The sequence below is a fragment of the Tauraco erythrolophus genome, chromosome 3 (genome assembly GCF_009769465.1).
Source record: "Tauraco erythrolophus isolate bTauEry1 chromosome 3, bTauEry1.pri, whole genome shotgun sequence".
NCBI classification, from domain to species: domain Eukaryota; kingdom Metazoa; phylum Chordata; class Aves; order Musophagiformes; family Musophagidae; genus Tauraco; species Tauraco erythrolophus.
In genome coordinates this window covers 376,772-388,631 of record NC_141467.1, presented here as the reverse complement: position 1 = coordinate 388,631, position 11,860 = coordinate 376,772, and the positions used below count along the sequence as shown (strand labels likewise).

General features: G+C 43.0%; 1 protein-coding gene across 2 annotated transcripts in view; it reads right to left on the bottom strand.

The window, feature by feature from the left end:
• Window positions 1-8,408: 8,408 nt before the first annotated feature.
• Window positions 8,409-11,860, bottom strand: part of CDKAL1 (CDKAL1 threonylcarbamoyladenosine tRNA methylthiotransferase) — a 337,692-nt gene continuing 334,240 nt past the window's right edge. For both annotated transcript variants that reach the window (XM_086608947.1, XM_086608948.1), the window contains exon 15: window positions 8,409-9,092. In XM_086608947.1, coding sequence (XP_086465073.1) covers window positions 8,892-9,092 — 201 coding nt within the window. In that variant the 3' untranslated portion in view covers window positions 8,409-8,891. The remainder of the gene's footprint in view (window positions 9,093-11,860) is intronic.

The following is an 11,860-nucleotide window of genomic DNA, read 5'->3' as shown; positions in this document are numbered from 1 at the left end:
CCTGCCTGACTAATCTGGTGGCCTTCTATGATGGGGTTACAGTGTTGGTAGATAAGGGAAGAGCAACTGACATCGTCTGCCTGGACTTGTCCAAAGCATTTGACACCGTCTCACACAACATCCTTGTCTCTAAACTGGAGAGACATAAATTTGATGGATGGACCACTCGGTGGATAAGAAACTGGCCAGATGGTCGCACTCAAAAGAATCGCAGTCAACAGCTCCATGTCCAAGTGGAAACTAGTGACGAGTGGTGTTCCTCAGGGGTCAGTACTGGGGTCAGTGCTATTTAACACCTTTGTTGGAGACATGGACAGTGGGATTGAGTGCACCCTCAGCACGTTTGCAGATGACACCAAGCTCTGTGGTGTGTTGGGCACGCTGGAGGGAAGGGATGCCATCCAGAGGGATCTTGACAGGCTGGAGAGGTGGGCCTGTGAGAACCTCATAAAGTTCAACAAGGCCAAGTGCAAGGTCCTGCATGTGGGTTGGGGCAATCCCAAGCACAAGTACAGGTTGGGCGGAAAATGGATTGAGAGCAGCCCTGAGGAGAAGGACTTGGGGGTGTTGGTTGATGAGAAGCTCACCACGAGCTGGCACCGTGCGCTGGCAGCCCAGAAAGCCAACCGTGTCCTGGGCTGCATACAGAGCAGCGTGGGCAGCAGGGCGAGGGAGGGGATTCTGCCCCTCTGCTCTGCTCTCCTGAGACTCCTCCCTGCAATACTGCATTCAGCTCTCGGGTCCCCAATATAAGAAGGACATGGAGCTGCTGGAAAGGGTCCAGAGGAGGCCACGAAGACGATGCAAGGGCTGGAGCACCTCTGCTATGGAGACAGGCTCAGAGAGTTGGGGCTGTTCAGCCTGGAGAAGAGAAGGCTCCGGGGTGATCTTATTGCAGCCTTCCAGTGCCTAAAGGGGCTACAGAAAAGCTGGAGAGGGGCTTTGGACATGGGCGTGTAGTGATAGGACAAGGGGAAATGGCTTTAAACTGAAAGAGGGGAGATTTCGATTAGATCGAAGGAAAAAATTTTTTACACTGAGGGTGGTGAGGCACTGGAACAGAGAAGCTGTGGCTGCCCCATCCCTGGCAGTGTCCAAGGCCAGGTCGGATGAGGCTTTGGGCAACCTGGTGTAGTGGAGGGTGTCCCTGCCCATGGCAGGGGGGTTGGAACTAGATGATCTTTAAGGTCCCTTCCAACCCAAACCATTCTATGAATCTATGATTCTATGTAATTATCTGTGTGCCTGATTTTAATGTCACTATAAATTGGGACAAAATTGAAAATTTATCAGTGGATTTAGATTACTTAGCTTCAAAAATATTCAGCATGCAATCCTGGTAAATTTGTAGAGAGAAACAGTAAAGATGACAGCAAACTGACTGCCAGTGAGGCTTGATTTTCTTGATCCCCTTAGCAGTGCTCCACAGGACAACCAAAAACTTGCAGTTTAGGTTCAAATCAACATAAAAATTAATCCCGTCCCCCTGCAAGTCAGATGCTGCTTGATTCAGGCTCACAGGTGATGCACAAAACACAAACAATCTTCATCTTAAAAACAGAAACATAAGTGAATGATTTTGTTCAGTATTATTTCAGAGTCAGATAAAATAGGTTTTGGGAACAAAAATACGTGTTTGCAGAAAAAAAACACAAAGAAAACCAAACCAAAAGAAGGAGGTCAGAATGGGGAGAATACACGGAAGAGCAGGAGGTTCAAATTTGTACCAAATAACTCATTTCTCACAGAGCCAAAGCTGCGAGCTGCTGTTAGGCTCCATTTTATCCTTCTGCTGGGGACTGTCACTCAGGTTGCCCTCTCTGCCTACCAAACAATCCAGGCAGGACAGAAGCAAACGAAGGCTGCTGCAGCACAACCAAGCTGCTCTCTGTCTGCTCTCATTTCCTTAATATTTCCGTGATGCTCGGAGATGAGGCTGTCCCTTGAGCGGGAACATCCTTCTCTCCGTTACTGGTTATCCGTGCGGCTGACTCGCCCACTTGTTCCCTTCTGCTGTCTCCCACCAACACTCTGCAGCCCATGTCACACTTGGCCCTTTCCAATCTCTTGCACAGAGCTCTCGCAGTTAATGATTGCTGGATGTTGGTTTGTACGGCCCATAAAGCCACCAGTGGACATCAAATTTAACACGTTCAACTGGCATCAATGATGTATTTTATCTCTGTCTTCGAATTACTAAATTTCTGGGGGTTGCAGGATCAAAAACCAAAAAAAGCACAACAGAAGAGGCCTTTTAATAGTGCTAACAACCAAATGGGAGTTTCTGACACAACCCAAGGGCTATGGCAACCAGACACAACACAGTTAATGGAGAGACACTGCAATGCAAGAGCTTCCAAGCACTGATACCTCTGGCGAGTCAGCTCCACAGGAGAAGCAGCATTCTTGTTTTCAGGGAAGCAGCCAGATCAATGCTGATCCTTCTGAAGGCACATCATCTCCCACCGAACAAAATGAGGTGCTGAGGGCTTGGGCAAAGCAGCTGGAAGAACGGATAAGAGAGAAGGCAGGCTTACAGGGGAGCAACGGAACAGAGATACGTAAAGCCCAACCACGCAGGAGATGCTTGCCAGCATTAAGTAGCCCGTGTTATTTACTGAACGCCACTGGACTGAGCGAGTTTCTTTGCCGGTCACAGCTTCCCCATTTTCCCTGCCCTGCACTAAGAAACATAATGCTTTGACAAATCCGGGTGACAGGTGACAACGTGTTGAAGTGTCCTCTCCATGGAACTGTGTGGCTGCTGTTCTCCGACCGTGACACCAGCGTGGTGAACAGACTGCTCGAACACACCACAGCAGCCCCACGAGTTACGAGCAGCTGGGAGGGCTGTCTGTGCAGCAAAGCCTTCCAAGCACCATAAAAGTTTTACTCTTCAGATCATACTCTAATGAGATCCCAACTACACAAAGTCAAATTTCCCATGATGTCATGATTTCATCACAATAATTTCTCTCAGACCCCCAGCTCACACTATGTGCCAAGCCCTCGTGTTCCTTTTTTTGCTGCTTTTTATCCTCTCCAACCTTCTCCTGTAATTTGTTACCCATTGGTGCACCAGTCCGCACAACCACCACCCAGGAAGGGAGGAGACACAATATTTTATGCTCAGTTGAGCACAACTAGCCTGTTCCAACCGTCAATGACAGACAGGACATTTAAAGCCTGCAAGTGTAGGCACAAATCTGCACCACACTCTGGTCACCAGCAGAGAATTTCGTCCCACTACCTACAACCAGCTTTTAGCAAACTATCCAAGGCAGACTGTGCTCTATAAAACATCATGTTAACACCACTTTTCAAGAAGAACGGCTATCACTGCTAAATAGTGTCCAATAAAATATTGATTATCAAAAAGATACTCAAATATCATTCTTTCTCCATTCATGGGACATGATTCACACACCTTGCCTCTCCCCCTCAGTGAAAAAAGTGCTAAATCACCACAATCCAAAAGCAGACTTTCTTCCTCTTGATCTTGTTAGGTTTTGCCAGGGGACTCTTCATCCTCTGGAATGCCGATTAAGTATTTAGGAAAAAGGAGCAAATGGTGCAGAGAAGAGATTTGGGATGTCACCCCGTAGTATTTAGCTTCCTTCTGAACTGCTAACACATTTCTCTGGTGATGCAGCTGCTAAATAACACCCTATTGTACCTAAACATGACTAGTCAAGGTTGGGTTTTTTCCCTTTTTCTTTTTTTTCTCCCCTCTCCCTTTTCCCTCCTCTCCTATTCAATGGCAGCTCTCTGCACATGGGGGATTCTGATACCTGGAATTTGCACGTTAACAACTCGGACTGCGTGAAAACCTCCAGCTGTGAATACCAGCTGTGTACGATGTCGCACTGGCTGCTGACTTTTTCAGGACTGCATATATCTGCATATCTTAGTCTACATTACCGCTGTACTTCCATCTGCCCTAGTCCATGTGGTTTAGTCACTCTGGATTTTTCCAGCAGTACATACAAAATGCAGTTTACTCTGAGTGATAATACAAGAGGGAGCAACTAATGATTACAGGCTGAGAGAGACGAGGATGCACAAGACAGACGTTATGATCTATTTCAGGTGATGACGTAGCTCTTATATTGTTGCAGAAAGAGTTTCTCATGCTCTTTGATCATCACACCTTCATCAATGGACCATATATCCTTTCTTTCCTCTTTCTTACCTTCCTTTCCTAAGAGGATCACATGGAAACTTAACCATATTATCTAACTGTTCTTTAAACTCCTGATGTTGGTCAAGGAGATCTGAATGAGAGTCGGGGAATGGGGAGAAGTCTATGCACAGATGGTGAAAAGGAGAGAGGTGTGGAATAGAGAAGCAAAGAGATCTGAAGATCTTTCTGCCATCGGCTTGACTAGCTTTTTGACTGGAACACAGGCACTTCCACGACTTTTCAAACACCCAATGTCACAACACAGCACAGAGATCTAGAGCATAAAATCCACAACCACAGCTTCCCAAGTGGGAGTTAATAGACTTTGGGATACCAGCAGGTGCAGGGACATGATTATTTGTTACCATTTTTTCCAGCAATCATTCTAATTATCATTACTTATGGATGAATCCTGCCTCTGAACATACCAGTGTTTTGCAGCCAGTCCCTAATTCCATGGGCTGTGTCCCCTAATTCAAACCTGCTTTGCAGCTTTACTACTAATGTTTTTCATTTTGCACCCTAGCTTTACAGCTGGTTTTGAGTTCTAAATGCTCTTTGTTTCTAACCATACAAGCAAACACAGTGCAGTCAAAATGTGGGTTATAAACATGTGAAAATAAAATTTGGGGAAGTTGCAAGCAATTTTTGCAGAAAAAGTACTACATGTTCAAAAATTCCTACATAAAGACTATATATATATATAATAAGCCTCACACAAACAGGCACACACCTACTTGCTCCTCCAACTTGCTCCTCCAACTTCTCAGAGCTCTTGCATGAGACTTCTTTTGTATCTGCCTTAGCCCCTGAAGTTACACATACCTTAAAAGTTAAAAAAGATAGACTTGTTAATAACACACAAATGTTCATAGACACAACATCTTTACAGATATCCTCTGCGAGCAGATCAAGCCACTCTCCATATGTACTTAAACGTAACGGAAGGCTGGAGTTTTTAAGCTGTCAGATCTGTGCCTGGGTAAGAGGGGCTCTATTTTCACTCCTCGAGCAGCAAGAGATTAGCAGCTTGAAATCACTCTGACAGTTTCAGTTACTCTATTGCATACCGCAGGGAATTTTAATTCCAACCTGTGAAATTGTAATTGCTTCTCAAGAACAGTGGAAGGATTCTGGGTAATGGCCACAGCCAAGCTCAATGTCAGAGTTGCCAGTTGCTGCCACTTCAGATATTACTTGCTGTTATTCAAAAATCACTCCAGCTTTCCATATGGGAAGTTGAACTGGGGAGTGAAACTAAATTAACAGGAGCTGTCAGATGTTCAGAGATCTGCAGGCAATGATGTGACAGAGGTGGATGAACTCTCCTCAAAAGGTACTTTCTCCTTCCTTCTCTCTCCTGCTTCACAGAATAAGCTTTACATAAACCATTTCTTTTATTTCACATTCTTTTTCTAAACAAGATACCATTAATAGAAAGCTGCAATGAAAAGATTAAATCACAGAAGTCCTCCAGCATCCAAAATCATGCACACGTAGGACATCAGAAGTGTGCTCTTAATGTTGTTCAGAAGAGATTTAAGGTATCTTCGTTATTCAAGTCTTGTGGTTTGCAGGATTCCTCGCTGAAAACAGCCAAAGAGAACTCAGAGCTACCACAGACATTTAAGAAAAATAGTTGAGGCTTCCTTGGTACCAAAAGGAAATTAGATTCTTTTTAGCTTCAAAAAAAAAGCATTGTATGTAGATTGCTTATTAGCAGACACATTCTCTAGTGATGAGTGTGCTCATGCACGTGTAACAGCGAGATCAACTGACTGTGGGGAAACTCCTCCTGCAAAGACCTCATTCACTTGAATCCCAGGAGATTTCTCACCCCCCCGATGGCCTGTAAAGGCAGAATACTTGGTGCAAGTAGACCTCATAATATTGACGTAAAAATTAAACCTGCAACCTGGCACGGCAGTCAGAAGCATCCAGGGAGCCAAATGGGAGTGAAAATCAGATCAAATGTGTTCAGGCCAACCTGTTGCATGCAGCAGCTGTAATTCTATGGTCACTCTTCCTGGCTGAGGTTTCCCAGCCTTCGGGAGCAGCCCCGGGCAGCACGCGCCTCGAGCTCCGCTGGCACGTCCAGGTGAGCCGTCTGACCAGGATCCACCTGTTCGGCTCAGTGACTTCAAAAGCTTTAGTTGCAAATAAACAGAAACAAACACTCTGCTACTCTAACACAAAGTGTCAAAAAAGCCCTCTCAAAATCTAAAGGAGGAGATTAAAACACTTGACAAACAATTTCCCACCTAACAAATTAAAGCTCAGTTTAAGAACATACTGCATTTGTGGGCAATGTCATTTTACAAAGTCTTCTTCAGCCTCTGTCTGTATATTGCATTATTGCTACGAAAATAAGCCGGTCCCATTAAAGCAAACGATGCACGGAATCTAAAGCACAAGCTTCGTCAATCTCTGCAAGCTGATGCAACGAGTCTGTAACTGCTACGATTAGATAAGCTAGACTGGCTGACAGAGTGCTAGAGGCATAGAACAAATCTGCATTGTTTATTCCCATCAAATGCAAAAATTTGGCTCAGACACAATGATTTTGTCAACTTATAGTTTTCCTGAGAATCTTGTGATATGTGGTGCTTCCTTGAAAATTTCAGCTCCCAGAGTAAAGTGGTTTTTTTTCTGAGAATTTTACATTTGTAAATTACTGATTATTACATATTCCTGATTGTAAAAAAAAGCCTGAAAAAAAAACCCAAACAGAAGCAAATCAAAAGCACAGTTGTTTTGATTTTTTTTTTTAAAAAATCTCATGAATTTTGAGTCTTGGCTCATGACCTTCACTGGTTGCAATAAGAAATACAATATTCAAGTCATTACACACCTAATTTCCTGAAGACAGTTACATTTGTTGTTATAATTAGCGGGCTCTACTGAAAGGTTCATGGTGGAACTTCCTGAGTAATTGTCTGTAACTATTAAGAATCCTCAGTTTATAAAGTACAAAGCACTAGGAGATTATTCATCTGCACTGTAGAGCCACTGTACTGGTTTTGGCTAGAATAGAGTTAATTTTCTTCATCGTAGCTGGTACAGGGCTGTGTTTTGGATTTGTGACCAAACTGGTGTTGATAACATGGGGATGTTCCAGCTGTTGCTGGGCTGTGCTCACACAGAGCCAAGGGCTTTTCTGCTCCTCACCCTGTCCCACCAGCGAGCAGGCTGGGGGGGGCACAAGGAGCTGGGAGGGGACTCAGCTGGGACAGCTGTTCCCAGCTGAGCAGAGAGATATTCCACACCGTATGATGTGCTCTCCAATAAAGGCTGGGAGAAAGAGAAAGAAAAGGTGGGGAGTGTTCGGAGTGATGGTGTTTGTCTTCCCAAGTCACCGTCACGCGTGATGGAGCCCTGCTCTCCTGGACATGGTGAACACCTGCCTGCCCGTGGGAAGTGGTGAATTAATTTCTTATTTTGCTTTGCTTGCATGCCCAGCTTTTGCTTTACCTGTTAAACTGTCTTTATCTCAATTCACAAGTTTTCCGACTTTTTCCCTTCCGATTCTCGCCCCATCCCACCGGAGGACAGTGAGTGGGTGGCTCGGTGTGAGCTGCCTCCCAGGGTTCAACCACAACAGCCACGGAGGCAGCTCCGCTCCCTCTGCGCTGAGTACGACACAAAACATACTAAAACAAAAAATACAGTTCCTGCTCTTAAGATTTTAAACAGACTTTGCAAGTGGAAGTTTGGATGAAGCTCTAGAAAGGTGAGACGGCATGAGCGAACGGAGAATGCCATGTGGTCAGCTGCTGGCAGAACTGGGCACAGAGTCCAGTCCCGGACTCACCAGCACAATCTCGGGATGCCTGGAGATCCTGTCATGACAAAAATGGCTTGAAGAAAGTAGTTAGAAATTTGCAGTGTGCAGAACATGACCTCCCCCACTAACAGAGCAATATTGTCTCATGCACACCATGCTCCCAGGCACAGCTCATGAGGTTCACATTTAGTTCTCTGAGCATTTTACTAAATTTATAGAGACTGTATTAAATCCATTTTTTAACAGAACTCTTCCACCAGAACTCCATCTTCCCATTAAATGATAAAAAACCAATACCTTTAAAACTATTTCGCTATAAAAAATAATTCTTGTTGTATTAACCAAGCCTAGTAACTCACTGGGAGGCCGAGAGGAAGACGGCAGGCCAAAAATTCTTCCAGACATGACACTAAAATCAACAGAACAAACGATAAACTTTAATGGCCCAGCAGTGCTTGATTCTAACGTAAAAAGACACATATCAAACCATCACACTGCATTATGCAAAATCTTTAAGAAAGCTTTAAGTGTTCTGCTCATAAAAGAACACCGACATCACTCAATGGAAAGATTTTTTTTTTTATAAACTTCATGAGTTTCCTGAATGCAATTTCACCTGCTACAGCAGTTACGTAAAGAGTAAGCAACGCAAACATTGCATCATCTTTGAAAAAAGATGATGAAGGATACAACAAACCGTTCTGCCAACAGTTTGATCTCCAATTTTGGCAAAATAGCTCTCCCTAGAGCTTAGTAACACTCTCTCCTATGAAAGACAGGAAAGGCATAGGGTGAGTACAAATTATTGCCCGATATCTATTAGCTTTTTTTTTTTTCTTTAAAAAAAAAGAGGGTTTGGTAAAAATGTTTCCTCTGAAGATTTTAAACAGCAGTTTTGTTGTTTTCATAAAAGCCTCGTTCAGTTCACAGTTCTGTTTTCATTCCTCCGTAGTAAAACGCAACAAGAACTGCCAGCAGAGCCAGGCTGACAGACAGCATCTTCAGGCCACCTCCTCCTCGCTGCCAGCGGAGCTGCAAAGCCATCCAGGGCCCGGGCGGCGTTTCCACTGGGACCTCAGAAGGTGCTTTCCGGTTGGTGCCGTTCCGTGCTGCACGTCTGAACTCCTGGGAAGACAGGCACGTATTAAGACTGAAACTGCGTTCAGTTTTTCTGATTGTACACATCAAATACAAATAAAATCTCCTCTTTATATTGAGGTTCAAATGAACATCCCTTTTCAAGGCAAACAACAATTCAGCCTGCACTGCATCATCATCAAGTCATCAGTTTTTCATACAGAAATCTTACCAACGCCACACAAAGTCAATTCTTCTAATGAGATTAACTGCCAAAACGATGAAACTGTTAGGAACAGAAACGAACCTTCAGACCTCAACGTCATCAAAGACAGCTGTCTGATGATTTTTTTTTTCATTTGTTTTGCTGTTATCTCACTACTCTCCCATTTTTGGATTCTTCAAAAGAAATGTGGAACCAGAGATCAAGGGGACCACAACACAACAATCCTTTGCACAGCAGGGCTCCTCTAAAGTCAATCGTTGTCTCCTGGTGTGTCAGCTCAGTGGTGCTTGGAAATCCTCCCCCAGGGCTTTTCCTTTCCGCTGACCCTCCGGAGGCAACTGTGCTAAAACACTCACCTTCTCTTCCAGCATACTGAATCCCAGTTCCCTGCTGTGCCTGCCACTACCACTCTCAACCTGACTGCAAGCACCAAGATCCCCCAGAATATGAGGACTTGTAGCTGCAGCACAAGTTACAGATGTTGAGTGACTATTTCAGCTGAAAACCCAAGTGGAAAGAATAAGAAACGCTCGCAATTTTGTTCAGTTCGACACGCTGGCATTGTGGATACTCAAAGTAAAAACATCTATCAAAACTGTAATTGGTAAAGGTGTAATTAAACAAAGGTGTAATGATCTTGCATCATAAGATTCAATATTTCTATTAATAATTCCTTTTTTCCTCCCTCTGTTTCAAGAATCTCTTAGGAATTCAGCTGAGATCAGCTGGATTTTTAATTGGTTTGAAATTTGCCAGTTAAAAAACGGTTTTTGGTTAATCCATTTTTTTTTTTTTTTTTACCTTCAAGTTTCATAGGAAAAAAGTTGGAATCCAGAAAGTACCTATCTGGATAATCTTGTATTTCCAAGCAGCTGAGACAGGGTCCCGTGAAAATACAGACCAGTTCGCAATACTGCAGTGCTATATTCTGAGACCCTCCCATATACTTTGCCTTGAAGAGCTATCCAAGACACCTGTGGAAAAGATCTCTCATGTTTTGTGGGGAGGGGAGTTCTCCGCAGAAAAACAAGTTTATTAGAGCTCTTTTATGTATCTTTGGTGTAAAAAACCTGGGTGGAGGCAAAGATCTCATTTACTGAACTAGCAGTTACACTGGTCCCCTCCCTGTGCTCTCACTTTATATGAGTATTAATTCTGAAATGCCTTTATTTGTATCTCTAGATAAAACATTTGCAGTTCATTAGCTTCTGAAGGAAATTTCCAAGGCATTTCTGTAATATTCCGAACTGATATAAATGGTCCTATTTACTATACACAATCACTAGTCAGAGTGCAACAGTTTCTTAGGCTGAGCTCCGAAATCACACTTTTGTGGCTGCCAGACTCAGGAAGATTAGCATAATGATTCAGTTCAGTGGAATTTAGAACTAAATCCAAAGCCTCTTTTACGCAAAAAACACTTGGAAGAAATTCTAAGGTAAAGAAGTTTCCAGAAATACGTGTTTCTACTAACTTAAGTCTCGACAGGCCATGAAGTCTCTGGTAGACTTGCTGTCCATAAGGGGCACTGCTCTCTAAAAAGGACTGCAATGAGGGAAAGGGGGCTCCGAGATCTAAATCTATACACTATTAATCAAAATGAGGGGAGGAAGGGAAATTATCAAGCTGAAATGCAAAGACAGACACTTTGAGCTAAGCATCTTGTATTTCCATGGAGGCAGCCTTTCATCTTGTTTTGGCAGCCACAGAGTAAACATGAGACTTTGCTAATAAGGTATAATATAAATTATTAAACCATCCAGAGTATGATCAAATGCATTTCAGATTATTTTTTGAATAATTCTGCCTTGACGACTGCCAGGAGTATATTTTGTGTGCTCTTGCACAGACCCATTGATTGCTGCCTTTCTGAAGCTCCAGTCCCAGACTTAAACCGCCGTGCATGAAAGAAATACAAAATCACATCAAAACCTAAGCTTTGGCATCTGTCGATCACAGCCAAGCTTCTCCTAAGATCTCACTTCATGTTAGTCAACAAAGACATGAGAGCAACTCTTCAGCTCTGAGCTGAGGTTTTAATACATTCAAAACATTTCTTAGATGCAAATTTCTTCTATGGCTCAGGGGCACTGTTAGAGCTTGAAGTGTTAGCTAACTGCTGGGAAAAACTACTTGACTGAGCATATCTCAAGATAAATTAGACTTTGGAATTTTTTAGCCCAACCAAGCAGATCTTACACACTTGTACTACTGGGTTTAAAAATACGGACTTTTATATAATCATGCACAAGTCTGTGTGCAAATTAAAAGAAAAGTTGTTAAAATATGCATTACATATCCTATTGGGCCATTTGAAACTCTGGGCTATTAGACTTTGGAGGCATTTTTCAGATTTAAAAAACAAACAGTTACTGAAGGTCACATAGATTACATATCTAAAAATATAATTAAATTTTATTGAATAGTTCCGGAAGATATATTTAGTTCTGTAGGTATTAAGAGAGCTCTTTTGATTTATCACTTAGGAAATTTTACCAGCCTTCTGTAAATGTGGAATGCTGATCTTAAAGTAGAAAATATATGGCATACGAAATATTTTTTTTCTAATGGAATTAACATGGTAATTCCC